General features: G+C 48.6%; 2 protein-coding genes and 1 long non-coding RNA gene across 3 annotated transcripts; 2 read left to right on the top strand and 1 right to left on the bottom strand.

Moving 5' to 3' along the window:
- Positions 1-4,081: 4,081 nt before the first annotated feature.
- On the top strand, positions 4,082-4,912 carry LOC136351856 (vegetative cell wall protein gp1-like). Its single transcript, XM_066304278.1, has one exon. The coding sequence runs from the start codon at positions 4,082-4,084 to the stop codon at positions 4,910-4,912; it is 831 nt and encodes a 276-aa protein (XP_066160375.1).
- A 305-nt stretch (positions 4,913-5,217) lies between these two features.
- On the top strand, positions 5,218-10,192 carry LOC4346517 (pentatricopeptide repeat-containing protein At4g14850). Its single transcript, XM_015755314.3, has one exon. The coding sequence runs from the start codon at positions 5,495-5,497 to the stop codon at positions 8,126-8,128; it is 2,634 nt and encodes an 877-aa protein (XP_015610800.1). The 5' UTR covers positions 5,218-5,494; the 3' UTR covers positions 8,129-10,192.
- Positions 10,193-13,037: 2,845 nt separating this feature from the next.
- LOC9267644 (uncharacterized) lies at positions 13,038-14,941 on the bottom strand. Its single transcript, XR_001539667.3, has 2 exons — positions 14,758-14,941; positions 13,038-13,413 (listed from the first exon to the last, which is right to left on the bottom strand). It is a non-coding gene; the product is annotated as an uncharacterized lncRNA (long non-coding RNA).
- Between the last annotated feature and the right edge of the window lie 2,106 nt (positions 14,942-17,047).

Genomic DNA, 17,047 nt, shown 5'->3' with positions numbered 1-17,047 from the left:
AATTTAAAACTTTATGCGGAAGCTAAAACTGAGTTAGGGTCGGAAAGTCTGATCCACAGTCAGACTATCCAAAGATATCAGATAGTCTGATGTTGGATCAGACTGTCTGATCCACTAAAGAATCACAACAAGCAGATCTAGTGCACAAACAAGAGTAAAGCACAAACAACAACTAGATCTATAGCGGCACAATTAAGCAAAGCTAATGAGAGGATGAAGAGATATCACCAATGATGAAGTTTACCGAGTTGTTCCCGGAGTTCAAATCCTTGAGGGGATTCTACTCTCCGTTGAGGAGCTCACTAAGAGCTGGGTCTTTGCTAACCCTTTCCTCAAGAGGTTGCACTAAGCACTCCTCCTTTCACTAAGGGGTATCTCTTTCCTTGCGGAGGCGAGATCCGGCCTTCACAAACTTCTCCCGGCAACCACATGTAGATCGGTGGCTTGGGAGTGACACCTAGCCGTCTAGGAGTCCTCAACCTCCAAGAGTAACAAACACCACACAACTCTTGGTCAAACCCTAGTGCTCAAGATCGAGTGAAAACACACACTAGGCCCTCAAACACCAAATCCACAACCACCAAGATCCACCACACAAAGAACGAGGAGGGATTTGAGAGAGGGAGAAAGAGCTCAAAGATCCAAAGCACCTTAGCACCAAGCTCAACCCAAAGTGAGTGAGAATGAATGAGTTGGGTAACCCTAGAAAAGGGTTAGGTGGGGGGTATTTATAGATCCCCCACAAATGTGGCAGTTGGGAGAGAATCCTTTCATCCCACCTCGGAAAGTCCGAGGTGACATCGGATAGTCCGATGTTTTTGACCCCCAAGCAGGCCAGAGACAGAGAACGAAATTCTGGAGAATTTCGGACAATCCGATAGATCGGATAGTTCGATGTCATATCGGATATTCCGTTATTTTTGAATCACGAATTTTATCCTGTCACAGAGACTCAAGTTCCATTGAATTTCGGAGTCTCTAGGTCATCGGATACTCTGATCACATCGGATAGTCTGATTTGAAAAATCACTCAAGATGAATAAAAACCAATTCAAAACAGAGAGTGAAGTTCTGAGAAATTTCAGATAGTCCGATGTATCGGATAGTCCGACCTTGGATCGGATAGTCCAATATTTTTAGCCAACACTCAGACCAAAGACAGTGAGCAAAGTTCTGTGAAATTTCGGATAGTCTGAGAATCGGATAGTCTGATCAGGATCGGATAGTCCGACAGGAATAAAACAGGAACACTTCAAATAAAGGATTTTGAGCACTAGTGTTCTACCAATTATATGCATGAGGTGTTCCTCTTAATAGTACGGCATCCTAATACTCAAGAACACATGATACACAAGGTTTAGAGAGGTGATTACCACAAAAATTGCTACAAAGCTTTCTATGCTTAAGTTCCACTCCTTTTTCATCCTTGCATACATCTCAACAAAAAGCATTAGTTACCCTCTAATTGTGTTGTCATTAACACCAAAATAAATGAGGGGGTCCTAGATGCACATTCAGGTCACTAGCACAAGCCCTATGTGTTCCAAAAAGCAGATTATATAGGTGGTTCAAAGAAGGGCCGATACCATGTCACTCTAACTCGCTAAAGCCTTATTTGAAGGAAGCAAATAAAAATGAAAGGTTGCGGTGGTGTGTTTGTATGTTAGATCCAAGTACATTGCCAAACAGCCCCAAGTTTATTGAAATAGAAAATATTATACACATAGATGAGAAATGGTTTAATGGCTCAAAAATGGAGAATACTTTCTACCTGCATCTGGATGAAGAGGAACCATATTTCACAGTGCACAACAATAATGCCATTGATAAAGTAATGTTCTTATCAACAATTGCAATGCCTAGGTTCGATGGATGAGGGTAACTACACTTTTGATGGAAAGATAGGCATTTGGCCTTTTGTTAGGAAGATAACATCTCCTTCTTATAAGTGCTATTCACGTACACTTATTTTTTATATTTATTTGTAGGGTATTTGTAAATCTTACTTATTTCATATACTACCAGGAACTAACATGATGGAGAAGTCGTAATAGAGAAAGGGGGACACTAGTAAATTCCACCATAACTATATTATAACTCTAATTTAACTTGTATATAATTATTTTAAAAATATATATGACTTTATAGTTAAGTTATATATAGATTATAATGTAGTTACAGTGTAATTATATTATAATTATAATGTATTTTTTTAAAAGAAAACGTGACTTTTTTTAACAATTCCCTTAGACGATATTCTCTCCATTAGAAAAACGAATCTAAGGCTGGATGTGATACATTATAGTACAACAAATCTGGACAAATGTATGTTTAGATTCATAGTAGTAGAATATGTCATGTCCAATACTATGTTAGTTTTTACGGGACGGAGGGAGTGTACCTTATTTAGCTATAGACTGTTCTAGATAACTAAGGGTCTAATCATTAACTAACAAATAAATATTTACTAGATAAAACATCACGTTCTGATACTAAGTAAACATGAGGTAGAAAATGAATTTGCTTGGTAGAGCTAAACAATTTGATTTCGTGTGCTTCAAAATATTTATGTAGTCTGAAGATGAGAGATAACAGATCAATGATAGAAATGCTAAAAGTAGCTTAGGTGATGCAGTAAAACAAAGCTAGATGAGATGATGTGCATGGCTTCTTGAGAACTCTAGTATGGCAAAACATGGATAATTGACATAACTTGTGTAATTCAATTGTGCATATTTTTTTGATAGAGGAGAATGATTTATTTAGATAATAATGTACTTAGCTTTAATTAATAATGGCTGCATCGAGAGAAATAAAATTATCTGAAAAATTAAGATGCCTCTTAAAATTAAGATGTTTATGTGGTAGCTGCTTAAAAGACAATTTGGCTAGGAGGAATTGGCATGGTATTGAAATGTTGTTTCTGCATCAAAAATTATCCATCATTTATTCTCGAAGTATCATTATGCAAAATTTCTTTGGAGAGCGCTGCAATTTTCCTCTGTTTATATATTCCATGTGGTATATCTCATATTTTTAAGAATTGACTTGTGGGGGTTGATAAAAAAGCCAATAAACTTATTCATGTCGGAGCCTCCTTTATATGTTGCGCTCTATGGTTGAGCAGGAATATTATGGTTTTTGAGAAATCACCATTTGTATCTTATACTGAGGTTCTTATGAGGACAGCATACTAGCTCCGATCATAGACTCAACTACTAAAGTATGATGAAGACATCAAGCTATTAAAAGTTGCATGTCGTAATCTTGAGTCAATGGTTATGCAGCTTTTCGTCAAATTCGTATGAAGATTCACAAAATCACAAATAGAATCCAATAATCATGTGGTATTTTTCTTGTGTTGGCGCTTAGTAGTTTGTGTGTGCTCCTATTTTTTTAGGTGTGTGTTGAGGTCAGTTTATGTTTGGTTGAATAGGTGTAATAAACTAATAATTGACTGTAGCTTCTTCAGCAAAGATCAGGTCAGGATTCTATTCCATTATGTAAAAATAAATAAATTTTAAAATGTTTAATTCAAAAACATAATGGACCGTCGCGCCCTTGGCCCAGCCCAGTCCAAGTCGTGGCTCCCGTTCTTTATCCCCCTTCTCCATAGGAAAAAGTACACCCAAGGTCCCTCATATACAAAATCATCCCCCAATCGCAAAATTAGATACCGGGCATTCCTCAACTAACAAAACCGTTCTCTTTAGGTCCCTCGGTGGTTTTGACCCCAGTTTTGTTCGACGTGGTGGCTGAATCAGCGTGGGACCCACGTGGGCCCCACATGTCAAGCTGCCACATCATCTCTCTCCCTCTCTCTCTTTTCTCCGCGCTCACTCGCTGCAGGGCGGTTGGCGGGCGTGCACGGCCGCCGGGGGACGCGAAGAGGTCCCCCGCCGCTACATCAAAGTCGGGCACGGAGATGGCAAGGTAGGTCGTGACAGCGAAGTGGGCGGCGGCGGCTGCGGGGGTGGGGATGAGAACAGCGGGGGAAGGGACAGGAGCGAGTCGAAGGCGGCGGGGGAGACCGTGTCGGCGGTGAGGCGACGTAGGAGGCGGGAAACGGAAGAGGGTTATGATGAGGAGGCTTACACTTGTGGACGTGGGCGGTGGTGGGCAAGCTCTCACACTAGGAGGGGCGAGGCGGGAGAGGAGGGCGTCGGCGACCCCCACACCCGCAACCACCCAGCACGCGCCGCCGATGCCTGGCGGTCCCTCGCGCGTCGCCGATGCGGACGACGACGACGAGCTCTCGCACCTCCTCTCCCTGGCTGAGGCCAACCTCAACGCCGGCCACCTCCGCGCCGCGCACAAGCATGCCCCCCCACCGCCCACCTCAACCCGGACTCCCCGCGCGGCTCGCTTCTCCTCACCGCCATCTCCGTCCTCGTCGCCGACCACTCCTTCCACCGCGCCACCCTCCTCCAACCCGACTCCGACTCACAAGGCTCGCCCCTCTCCCCCTCCGCCCTCCGCCGCCACTACAAATCCCTCTCCAAATCCCTCCGCTCTGGCCCGCTCTCCTCTTCCCCCGTCGTCTTCTCCACCATCAAGGAGGCCCTCCGCCGCGTCGCGGACGCTTACGCCGTGCCCGCTCTCGTGTCACTGCCTCATCGGCCTGCCTGCTCTGCCCGCCACCACGCTGCCAGCTTCGCACCCTGTCTCACTGTCGCCCCACTTTGACCACCGCCGCCCCGCCGGCTTCGCACGCCATCGTCCCACTCCGCCTGGTTGCTCCCCCGCTCTTGCCCCATTCCACATGCCTTCTCCGCTCATCTCTACTCGTCGCCGTGCTCATGGTCGTCCTCTTCGATCTCCCCATGCTCCCGCCGCCGCCGCCCTTCCCTTATGCCGTGTCACCGCCACCGCTGCATCGCTGGCCGGCCATCAGACCTCCTTGCCCCGGTGACCTCCTCCCTACCGCCAGCCGTCTAGAGACCTAAAGAGGAGTGAGAGAGAGAGGAGAGGAGGGGAAATAGAGAAGAGGCTGACGTGGCTTCCTGACATGTGGGATCCATGTGGGTCTCACGCTGACTCAGCCGCCACGTCGCATAAAACCGGGGTCAAAACCACCGAGGGAGCTAAGGCAAACGGTTTTATTAGTCGAAGGACGCCCGGTATCTGGTTTTGCGATTGCGGGGTGATTTTGTATCTCGATGACAAGTTGACGCACCTTGGGTGTACTTTTTCCTTCTCGATATCGACGTCGTCGCCGTCTGCTTCGCCCAAATCGCCGCCGCTGCCGCCAAACCGTCGGTGGAGAAGGCCTACCGGGTTCCTGTGGCCCGACGGTGAACTTCACGGGCATGGCCGCGATGGAGCCGAAGGCGAGTTCCGGTGGATTTTCCTCGGCGGTTGTCGGCGACGGGGGCGCAGTCCCGCCGGGGCTCGCCCCCGTTGCCATCCTTAGAGCCGTGTGAAGGGCAGCAAAGGCCCTCCACCCTAGAGCATTCTCTCCGGCGGCGCCGCTCGTGCCGGAACGCCTTTTCCGATGAGAAGCGCCGGGACCATCAGCCAGCAGCTCACCCGCTACGCCGCGGCGCAGGCGCTGCTCCCGGGGGCGCACCTCCACGCCAACCTCCTCAAGTCCGGCTTCCTCGCCTCACTCCGCAACCACCTCATCTCCTTCTACTCCAAGTGCCGCCGCCCCTGCTGCGCCCGCAGGGTGTTCGACGAAATCCCTGACCCGTGCCACGTCTCATGGTCATCCCTCGTCACAGCCTACTCCAACAACGGCCTGCCCCGGAGCGCAATCCAGGCCTTCCACGGCATGCGCGCGGAGGGTGTATGCTGCAATGAGTTCGCTCTCCCTGTTGTGCTCAAGTGCGTGCCGGACGCCCAGCTCGGTGCGCAGGTGCACGCCATGGCGATGGCTACGGGGTTTGGCAGTGATGTCTTCGTGGCGAACGCGCTTGTGGCCATGTACGGTGGATTTGGCTTCATGGATGATGCGAGGAGGGTGTTCGATGAGGCCGGCAGCGAGAGGAATGCCGTCTCCTGGAATGGCCTGATGTCAGCGTATGTCAAGAATGACCAGTGCGGCGATGCCATCCAGGTGTTTGGTGAGATGGTGTGGAGTGGGATTCAGCCTACTGAATTTGGGTTCTCTTGTGTGGTGAACGCCTGCACGGGTTCCAGGAATATAGACGCTGGAAGACAAGTGCATGCTATGGTGGTACGGATGGGCTATGAAAAGGATGTGTTCACGGCCAATGCATTGGTTGACATGTATGTGAAAATGGGGCGTGTTGATATTGCTTCTGTTATTTTTGAGAAAATGCCTGATTCGGATGTGGTCTCCTGGAATGCTTTAATTTCTGGGTGCGTACTTAATGGTCACGATCACCGTGCGATAGAGTTGTTACTGCAGATGAAGTCTTCAGGGCTGGTTCCCAACGTGTTTATGTTGTCTAGCATCCTGAAGGCTTGTGCTGGTGCTGGTGCATTTGATTTGGGTCGGCAAATCCACGGGTTCATGATCAAAGCCAATGCAGATTCAGATGATTATATAGGTGTTGGTCTTGTGGATATGTATGCAAAGAACCATTTTTTGGACGATGCAATGAAGGTTTTTGATTGGATGTCCCATAGGGATTTGATTCTGTGGAATGCACTGATATCAGGTTGTTCTCATGGAGGACGACATGATGAGGCTTTCTCTATCTTTTACGGGTTGAGAAAGGAGGGTCTCGGCGTGAATAGGACAACATTGGCTGCTGTTCTCAAGTCCACAGCAAGCTTGGAGGCAGCCAGCGCCACAAGACAAGTTCATGCTCTTGCAGAGAAGATAGGTTTCATATTTGACGCTCATGTTGTCAATGGGCTTATTGATTCCTATTGGAAGTGCAGTTGTCTCAGTGATGCAATCAGAGTGTTTGAAGAATGTTCTTCTGGTGACATTATAGCTGTTACATCCATGATCACAGCACTCTCACAGTGTGACCATGGTGAGGGTGCAATAAAGCTGTTCATGGAAATGCTAAGGAAGGGGCTTGAGCCAGATCCTTTCGTGCTAAGTAGCCTACTGAATGCTTGTGCTAGCTTATCAGCTTATGAGCAAGGGAAGCAAGTCCATGCTCATCTGATCAAGCGACAGTTCATGTCAGATGCGTTTGCAGGGAATGCTCTTGTGTACACTTATGCTAAGTGTGGTAGCATAGAAGATGCAGAGTTGGCTTTCTCCAGCCTGCCAGAGAGGGGAGTTGTCTCATGGTCTGCAATGATCGGAGGGCTAGCACAGCATGGGCATGGGAAGAGAGCATTGGAATTGTTTGGCAGGATGGTTGATGAAGGCATTAATCCAAACCACATCACCATGACTAGCGTTCTCTGTGCCTGCAACCATGCAGGGCTTGTTGATGAGGCCAAGCGGTACTTCAATTCAATGAAGGAGATGTTTGGCATTGACAGGACTGAGGAACATTACTCATGTATGATTGATTTGCTTGGCCGTGCTGGTAAACTAGACGATGCAATGGAGCTTGTTAACAGCATGCCATTCCAAGCAAATGCCTCAGTTTGGGGGGCACTACTAGGAGCCTCAAGAGTCCACAAAGACCCAGAACTGGGAAAGCTGGCAGCTGAAAAGCTCTTCATCCTAGAGCCTGAGAAATCCGGTACACATGTTCTGCTTGCAAACACTTATGCATCTTCAGGCATGTGGAATGAGGTGGCTAAGGTGCGAAAGCTAATGAAAGATAGTAACATCAAGAAGGAGCCTGCCATGAGCTGGGTTGAGGTTAAGGACAAGGTGCATACTTTCATTGTTGGTGACAAGAGCCACCCGATGACAAAAGAGATATACTCAAAGCTAGATGAATTGGGAGATCTGATGAGCAAAGCTGGTTATATTCCAAATGTAGATGTTGATCTCCATGATTTAGACAGGAGTGAAAAGGAGTTACTTCTTTCTCATCATAGTGAAAGGCTGGCTGTCGCATTCGCTTTGCTCAGCACTCCACCTGGAGCACCCATTAGGGTCAAGAAAAATCTGCGCATATGTAGAGATTGCCATATGGCATTTAAGTTCATTTCAAATATTGTTTCGAGGGAAATTATCATCAGAGACATAAACCGATTCCATCATTTCAGAGATGGGACATGTTCTTGTGGTGATTACTGGTAGAAACATCGGAACAGGATTTTTTGTAGCTTTTTGAGAATTGTGGTGGTCAGAAAAGTATACACACGCTCAGAGAGGCTTAACAATTTAGAAAATTTTGTACCCACTGTAGCAACCATTTTAGACAGTTGTTGGAGTATTCAATAAGCTATGTGGTTTCTGTAGCTCAATCTACAACACACTCCACACTAAGCCAGAAAGGTCCAAAATTTTGTTTTTTCTGTTGTGTTAACGAAGGAGCAGTCCTCATGTACATGATTTTTTAAACATTCTTAATTGTTATAGGATAGAACAAAATTTAGCTATTGCAAGTTTACAACCTGGTGTCTCTTATAGTATTTACAGGGAAACGACTACCATTAGTCCTGCAGCTGAGATAACATCGTTTGATGGCCATATGCCTATTTCGTTATTTACAAGTTCGTACAAGAGCTTCACTTTTGCATCACTGCTGGAGATGGTGACAATGAGGTTATTATACTACAGGGCTCCTCTGATTCTGTTGGTATTCAACTCAAGTATTTTATTTCCATTACCCTACATGAACTTGTATTTTGTTACAGGTAACTGGTAAGGCAGTTTGCTTAAAGTACAATTTACTGTTCTTTTGGGTGATGTTGAGAAGACAGCCGCACTCAAGAACTTGGACATGATACTTCTCTCATATATGGTTGGTAAATATTTCTTGTGGTCTATGCTAAGATTGCATCATCGTTTTTTTTAAAAGAAAACTATCATGCAGGTGTTCCTGACTATTTACTTTTTAATCATACACACGCTGTGGCCTATTTTTTTGTGAGATTATTTCCAATATTCCATTGTACTTGTTTCTTTGAGCTATTTTCTAAACCTCTATGAATACATTAACATAAACTCTATTATGTTAATAAAGGGGAATGCTGATATTGCTTTAGTAAGCCTAAATTCATGTACTGTGGTTGCAATGAAACTGGAGCACTTGGCAAGTGTGGGCAGATAAGAGAGAAGCATAAGTTTTTAGACAGGTCACGTACTAATTTTAAAATTGAGAATTGTTCCTCATTATCTTCTAGTTATTTTTTGTGTCGAACGTAAATAGCTGAAGGAAAAGGTTGACAAGTTGACAATCTTTTGTGTAATGTCAAACAGCTGGCTTGGGAAGCTATTGGGGAGTTTCTGTCCAAAAAATTGCAAGTTTGACTATTATATGGCAACCTTGGAAGGCTCTTAATTTGCGCATGTGCAACAACAATATGAAATGACTCCTAGCATTGCCACATAGGTTTTCCACTGACATGGAGAGAGATTAAGGTCATCTCTTTACTAAACAAATGACAGGAGGCACAAAATATGATGTCAGAGAGAAAATCTTGTGGTATTGCTTAGGGACAACTAGTTGGTATAATATACTAGTGACTAGTATTTATTGTGTAGCTATTTTCAATTCTTTGTATAAGTAATAAGTTATCTCTAATATTGTGTTTTCCTGACGTAGAGGACAGTAGAAACAACTACTATCTCATCCCTGTACATGCCCTGTAGCTCTTTTACATCTTACATTTATGGACCACCATTTAAATGCATGCAAGGAGTGTTGAAGAACAAGCATGATCACTGCCATTTTCTTGTAACTAAGACTGCAGTTCTCTTGTGAAGTTGTAGCTGAGTGCCCGAGTGTTTCACATGCCATTCTATTTGTCATTCTGAAGACATTATTTTTCTACTTTCATAATCTCATCAATTTCATGAGAAATTCTCTTCAGATGAATATTTAGCCATTGCTAGGAAGCACCTTGCAGGCTCTCTGCTCAACTGATTAACTATCATTTTTTTCTTTTTTTACTTGCAAGTTAGAGCAGGTACAATAGCAGGCTATAAGCCAGCTGCAAACATATTTTAAGAAGATAAATGAGGAGAGAGAAGAGCAGCAGGTTACAGATTTGTACCCAGCTGTAGCACGGCCTCCAAGACGCAGTGTGTATATGATAGGTGGGACTAGGTATTAATAGTGTAGTATATAACTATTGTATGAATGAACTATTAGATTGACTATAGATGAATTGGAGCTAGTAGTTGGCTATACTATTAAACTTGCTCTTACAGCTTCTCTGTGTTAGTGCAATTGCGATTTGTCTCATCAAGTCCTACATGATATTTGCCATCAGAATGCTTCTGCACTTGTTTCCGAAGTACGGAGAAAATAAAGAGTCACCTCTTCTTGATGAAATCCTAGTGGAAATAGCTTTTGCTTTCTATTAAACTGCTTGTTGGTTTGGCTAATTGGCTAATGGAAAATTTACCCGACGAGATGCTGAACATAAGGCATATGATGATTTTGCTTTTTACTAGTAGTTTGTTTGGCTAATTGGTGGCATTATGTAGTTTTTGCAGCTTACTTCAATCATCCGAAGGTTAAGCAGTAATTGAGAACTTGAGATAAAGGTTTCTTTGCGAGCTTGTACAAGAGAGGGGAGATTTAGAACTACATGATGAATATTTGTATTGTCAAAATTCTTAAGGCGGAGATAGTAATATTGGCACAGGTAGGAAAGATTTAGCAGTAATTATATTAAGGCTATGTTCGGTTCCTTGGGATTAAACCCCCAAGGGGAACCTATCCAGGGAGGGATTGAGTGGATCCCTCCCATGTCACTTAATCCCTGTGGGATGAATTCCCTTGATTTTCCTAATCCCTGTTTTCAAAACGTTTGTTCGGAGAGGGAATGGCGCAGTCGTGCCCCCGGTCGCTCTACCCCAGGGGTGACGCGGGCGGCGATTCAAGCCGCGCCGCCCCCTCCCTCCCCCTGCTCTCCCCAGCCTCGCCGCCGCCCGAGCAGCCGCCGGCAAAGCCGGGCGGAAGCAAGGAAGGCGGCGGCGGGGCTTTCCATCTCCCTCGCTCGTGGTCAAGGCGGCTGGGGAACCGACGTGACCGGACGACGGGAGTGAGGCGACGGCGACGGCGTCGGCGTCCAGCTCCGGCGCTGCCGAGCACAGATCCGGCCCTCTCTTGGCCAGATCTGGTGCTCCCACCGGCGGGAGTCGTGGGGGACGGCGGGATCCGCCGCCATCCCGCCCGGAAGCGACGACGCCGCGGCCTGCGAAGGAGAGGTGGGGGCTGGCGCGCCCTTGCCGGTGCGGAGACGACAGCCGTGGCGGGAGGCCGGTGACAGTGTGCGATGCCATCGTCGGGACGGTCGGCAACGGCGGCGAGGCAGAGCGGCGCGGGGCTTGGCGGCGACGGCAGCGAAATCCCCCAGATCCGTGCCAACTCGGCCAGATCTGGACGGCAGCTAGCTGTCACGGCTGTGGCGGCGGTAGCAGCTGGCGACGGCGGCGGCTGGCGATGGCGTCTGGCGGCGGCGGCGGCAGCAACTGGCGTTGGCGACTGCCGATGGCGGCGGCGGTAGCAGCTGCGGTGCCGGCTGGCGGCGGCGGCATCGGCGGACACAGCGTCAGGGCGGCTCCTAGCTGCTTGCTAGTGGACGTTTTGCTGGTGGAGGCCGACTCCTTCCCCTTTGCTGGTGGAGGGTAACGGCGCAGTGGCAGGTCGTTTTGCTAGTGGAGGCCGACTCCTTCCCCTTGCTGATGGAGGGCAACAGCGCGGCGGCGGTTTGCGGAGGCGGTGGCTGGCGTCGGTGGCAGCGGCGACGGCGGCCGTGACTGTGGAGGCGGTGGCGACGTTGGCGGCGGGGAAGGAGTCGGGTGCGAGGCGAGGATGGCGACGGCGAGGTGGCTGGGCGTTCGGCAGCAGCGGCTGCGGTGGTGGTGACCGTGTCTGCGGTCACCGGAGGCATGGCGGCCTTGGACGGCTAGCCGAGGGCGTGGGAGACGGCTGCATCTGGTCGGCGCGGCATCGTTTGGTGGAGGGGTCGGAGACCGGCTTGGCGCAGAGAAGTGCAGCCGATGGCAGCGGAAGCCGGCTCGGCACGAGAGACGCGGGCGGCGGAGATGGAGGCCGGCTTGGCGCGAGAGGCGCAGCCGATGGAGGGAGGCCGGATTGGCGCGAGAGGCGCGTCCGGTGGAGAAGGCCGGCTTGGCGCAGAGAGGCGTGGCCGGCGGTGGAGGAGGCGACCTAGGTGTGAGGAGGAGCTGCCGATGGGTGTGGTGGTCTTCGGCGCACGAAGGCTGGCTGGCGGGGGACGCCGGTGCAGGGGTCTCACATGTCGGCAAAGCTTTTGTGGTGGTGGAGCATCGGTGTCTCAGACGTGGATTCGCAGGTGGTGAGCGGCGGGTGAAAACCCAGTTCGGCCTTGGTTGGACCGACAACGATGATCCTCCCTCTTGAGGGCGTCGTTGTGCTGTCTCACCCCTCAAGGGTGGTTGCCGGGCGAAAGCCCAGTCTTGGCTCCTTTGAGTCCCGACGGACGACGGCGGCGGTTTTCCGTCGCTTCTCTTCTTGAAGACGTCGTTTTTGGCATTCCCTAGGGGGCGTTCTCGTCTGTGTCCCTTTGTTGGTCTAGTGGCGGTCGGTCACGCTTAGCGGCGGCCGGTCCGGTGTTAGCCTTCTCCTTGGCTTGTGTGTTGGCGATGTCGGCGTGTGGGTGGTGGTATAGTTTTTCCTTTTTCCTGGTTAGGACCCTCCTAGGTTGTAATCTTGTAATTTTTTCGTACTCTATCAATAGAACTTCACACCATCACCGTCTTGTGCGAGTCGTTCAAGAAAAAAACGTTTGTTCGGTTTTGGCTTGGTGCGCCTCCTTAAATCCCGTGCCAAGGCAGCAATAGGCAACAGCAACAACAAAGGACTGGTGCTTTCCTGCTTCAACGTTGCACGCTGTCCATTGAGTTTAGAATAGCAAAATTGATTTTCAGGTTGGCAGTTTAGTTTAGAATAGCAAAAAAATATTGCAAACCGATATTTTTGTATAAGTGAAAAGTGCAACATGAATGAAATTACACTTCAGTAAAAAAAATATTGCAGTAACCTCATCAATTACGCGAAAACCACATTGATTAATCATTAAAACAAAATTATTGCAGTATCATCAAGGCCTGTATCCGGTTTAAGGCAAGGAGGCATCACCCAACAAAGCTTGAGGTCACTTGACAATACAGAGACAACTAAATACAGTCATAGTAGTGAAATTTGAAAATAAAAAAAGAAAAAGATGAAACTATGTCATGATTCACTTGAGCTATAAAAATAAATGTGAGCTGCCACACCCACTCCTAGACCAAATGGTTACATCAGCAATATACAATGGTTCAGAGATCAACATTTGTTGCTCCTGCAAAAGCCATCATCTTGTACATGTCTGCTCATTCACTCTGTATCTGAACCACCATCCTCTCAGACTTCCTCCCAAAGCCTGTAGAGAAGAAAGAAGTTTCCTTCAGTTTTCAGTTGTAAAATGCAATAATTTAGGCAATGCTTTTGTGCAGTGAGCAATTGTCTCAAATTTCCTGAAACCAGCCAACTATTGATCCTTGGCAACATTTTTACCAAGTTTTCAGTTTGACAAGTGATTGTTTGTAAGCTGTATTGTGTGCTTTGCCTAATAGCTAGCAGTGCTAGAAACATGGACATGCATATGAGACTAATGCTAGCTGTGCTTCAGATATCAAAATGAAATTAGGACACATATAAGATTGAGCAAGCAAAAAACTGAATTCAATAGTAGCTATAATAGAAGCAAAAATCAGTAGTCTGCAGATTAAGCAAGCAATAGCTGCAAAAATCATGTTTTACATCCAGAATTTCTTCATTAGATGGTTCTACAAAAGATAACCTAAAAATGGACCAACCTAGGAAATTATTTTTAGACCATTTGAACCATGTACCAAAATAGTTCAGATTTAAGTAAGTTGTATTCTGCCGACTGCCAAGAGCTTTTTACAGGCCTCAACTAAAGCTGCACATGACTCATTTTTCTTACTACTTCAATTTGAACTTTGTACTTTGTTCAGAAAATATGGCATGTGGAATGGCTCATTGATCTACTTGTATTATGGGCACTGTCAAGTATGGGTGAGATTACAAGAGCAGACAACTTGTTGGAATCACTTCTGATGAACAACATTTGTCTAGTATTTCTGAAAAATGAACAGCATTAACTTCTGATGCCTCAATATTATTACGCACTGCATGTTTTTGTGGCATTACTATTACCTGCCAACTAATTTTCATAACCTTTATGTACAAATTTAAAACAACTCACATTGAATTCCCATCATTTTCATTCACAACTCGAGCCAAAATAGTAACTCATATTGGCTTCCCATTTTCATAACCTTTATGTACAAATTTAAAACAACTCACATTGAGAATCAGAAAACGTGGTCTTTCAACTACTCAACTACCAGGAGAATCAGCATATTCTCACTAGGGCACTACAAACAGAGGATCAGATCCAGGAAGGACATGATCAGAGCTTCAGACTAAGTTAGGAATATTACTCAGAACAAATCAAGGGAGAAAGAAGAATAAATCAAGAAACCTTGTGAGGAACAAAGAACAGATCCATGTCCTCCTGCTTCTCCTTGCCGTAGCGCTTAGAGCTTCAACGGCGCCATGGTGAGGGGGTGTGATGCTGCGGCGTCCCCCGCCATGCCTGCCACCGTCGTGCGCCGCCGCAGTAGCACGAGGCCACGAGCGCAAGAAACCCTAACACTGGAAGAGGAGGCTAGGGGAGATGGGAAGGGAAGGAACTCACAGGGGAGAAGGTGACCACCGGAGGAGTCAACTGCCGGAGGAGAGAGCGTGCCGTCGCCGTCGCGTCGGAGTCGCGCCGCGCCGTGCAGCCGTCCCCGCCGCAGCGCCCCCTCTCGTTGCGTCGCTGCGTCGAGAGGATTTTTTTCCTCGCCACCAGAGAAGCTGAATATTTCCCGGCCGATGACGAGAGGAAAACACCGGGGTGGGCCGGGATAAAATCTCGTCTGGGCTTAACCGAACGCCTATACTTGCGTAGGCTGGTATCTTTTCCATGCCGGGATTTTTCACGGGATTGGGCCTGATCCCGGCCGGGAACGGCCCAACCGAACAAGCCCTAAGTGGGTTATGATGGAAAGGTGGGCTACAAGCTATTTCGCCGTAGCAAAGATACTGCTTCCTTGATGAATGGTGGGCAAAGTTCAGAAGCAAGGGTTGGTCAGGTTAGAAAAGGGTTGTCTTCTTGGGAGCCTAGACGTTATGGAAACATCGTGATCGTTGTGTCTTCGACGGCCCTCTCTGGCTCTCCCAACCTAGCTGAAGCCTTGCGGCTTACTAAAAGAAGAGTTGTATCATTGTATGACTGGGGTTTGTCCGGGTCTAAGGGCACTCATGTTTTCATGCCGAACGGTGAATAGCGCTAGCTTGTACTCCCTCCATCTACTTTTGATAGCCATATTTTTAAATCTGAAAAATTTATTTTTGATAGGCATATTTCAATCCAACAACTTATCATTTTAATGGCTTTCTTGGATTTAATGCGTGACTCTTCATTCTTTCACACAAGATTGACTACATGAGCATCGAGAAATATAAATATTAGTGAATCGCTTGTTTACGAGGAATGACTAGTAGCATATTTAAATGAATGATAAGTAGAATCACTTATTCTTGGTCTGTATGCCAAGATGAAATATGACGGAGCGTGGGGCTCCTCACCGGGAGACCGCGCAGGCCTCCCTTTTGCCGGTTCGGCCGGGGGCCCTGGGTGAGGTTCTAAGCTCCTAGCCTGTGGAAAGTTCGCGAGCGTGGAAACACACAAGACACGGGCGATGTATACAGGTTCGGGCCGCTGAGAAGCGTAATACCCTACTCCTGTGTTTTGGTGGATCTGTGTATGAAGAAGCTACAAAGTGCGAGCCAGCCCCTGATCGTTCAAGGATCGTTTTCTTCCGGCGTCATGGCACGGGGCTCCGCTCCGCTTGACGGTAGCGTGCTGCCGCCTTCCCGCATCGTGAGCGAGAGACAGGCCGGGCTGCCGCGCCGCTTCATGCTGGAATCTGCCACCGGCCGGGAGATAGTCTCGCTGGGCGAGGGATGCCCGGCGCCACGCTACCCGGGGCGGTCCGTCTTCTTCCTCCCTTTTGCTATGGCAGGGCTGGTTCCGCCATTTTCTTCTTTCTTCATGGATGTTCTGGAGTTTTACGATCTCCAGATGGCGCACCTCACCCCCAACGCGGTAATGACATTGGCCATCTTCGCGCACCTGTGCGAGATGTTCATCGGGGTGCGCCCATCCCTTCGGCTGTTCCGGTGGTTCTTCACCGTACAGCCGGTGTCGCCGCCGTCGGTGGTTGGTGGTTGCTACTTCCAGCCGCGGGGGCCGGTGCTGAACCGCTACATTCCCTGCGTCCTCCGCAAGAAGTGGGATGACTGGAAGAGCGACTGGTTCTACACCCCCCTCGCCGACGAAGCGCGCCTCCGACTTTCGAGCCAGCCTCCAGCGCAGGCCTCCAACTGGCGGGCGCCGGTAGATCTGGGAGATGGCTACGACGCCGTCCTCGACCGCCTGGCGGGCCTGCGATCCCAGGGGCTCACAGGGGCCATGGTGTTTGGCGACTATCTTCGTCGCCGGATCGCGCCACTCCAGCGGCGCACCCGGGGCGCCTAGGAGTACACCGGGTCCGAGGACTGTATGAGGACCCACCAGGGGGTCAGATGGGACTGGGCTCCTGAGGACTTCAAGATAGTGGTCCAACGGGTGCTGAATCTCAGCTCCGTGGAGGCATCCCTCATTCCTCAAGGAGTCCTCCCCCTCTGCAGCGATCCAGACCGCGCCTCCATCCTGACCATCATGCAGGCGGTCGAGGCGTCGGAGGAGCGGGCTCCTCGAGGCCACGATGGCGCGGGCGGGAGCCGCAGGGGGGAACAATCTACCCCGGGAGGGGGTCGTGCTTCTGGGCCCCGCAACGGGGGCCCGGGGAGCGGCCGCCCTGCCGACGCCCGGGGAAAGAGGAAGCAGGAAGGAACCCCTCCCCCATCTCCTCCCCGAGGGGGCGGGGCGGCGCGTGCCA

The sequence above is a fragment of the Oryza sativa genome, chromosome 9 (assembly GCF_034140825.1).
Source record: "Oryza sativa Japonica Group chromosome 9, ASM3414082v1".
NCBI lineage: Eukaryota > Viridiplantae > Streptophyta > Magnoliopsida > Poales > Poaceae > Oryza > Oryza sativa.
The sequence above is the reverse complement of the archived record's forward strand: the minus strand, read 5'-3'. Positions and strand labels throughout refer to the sequence as shown.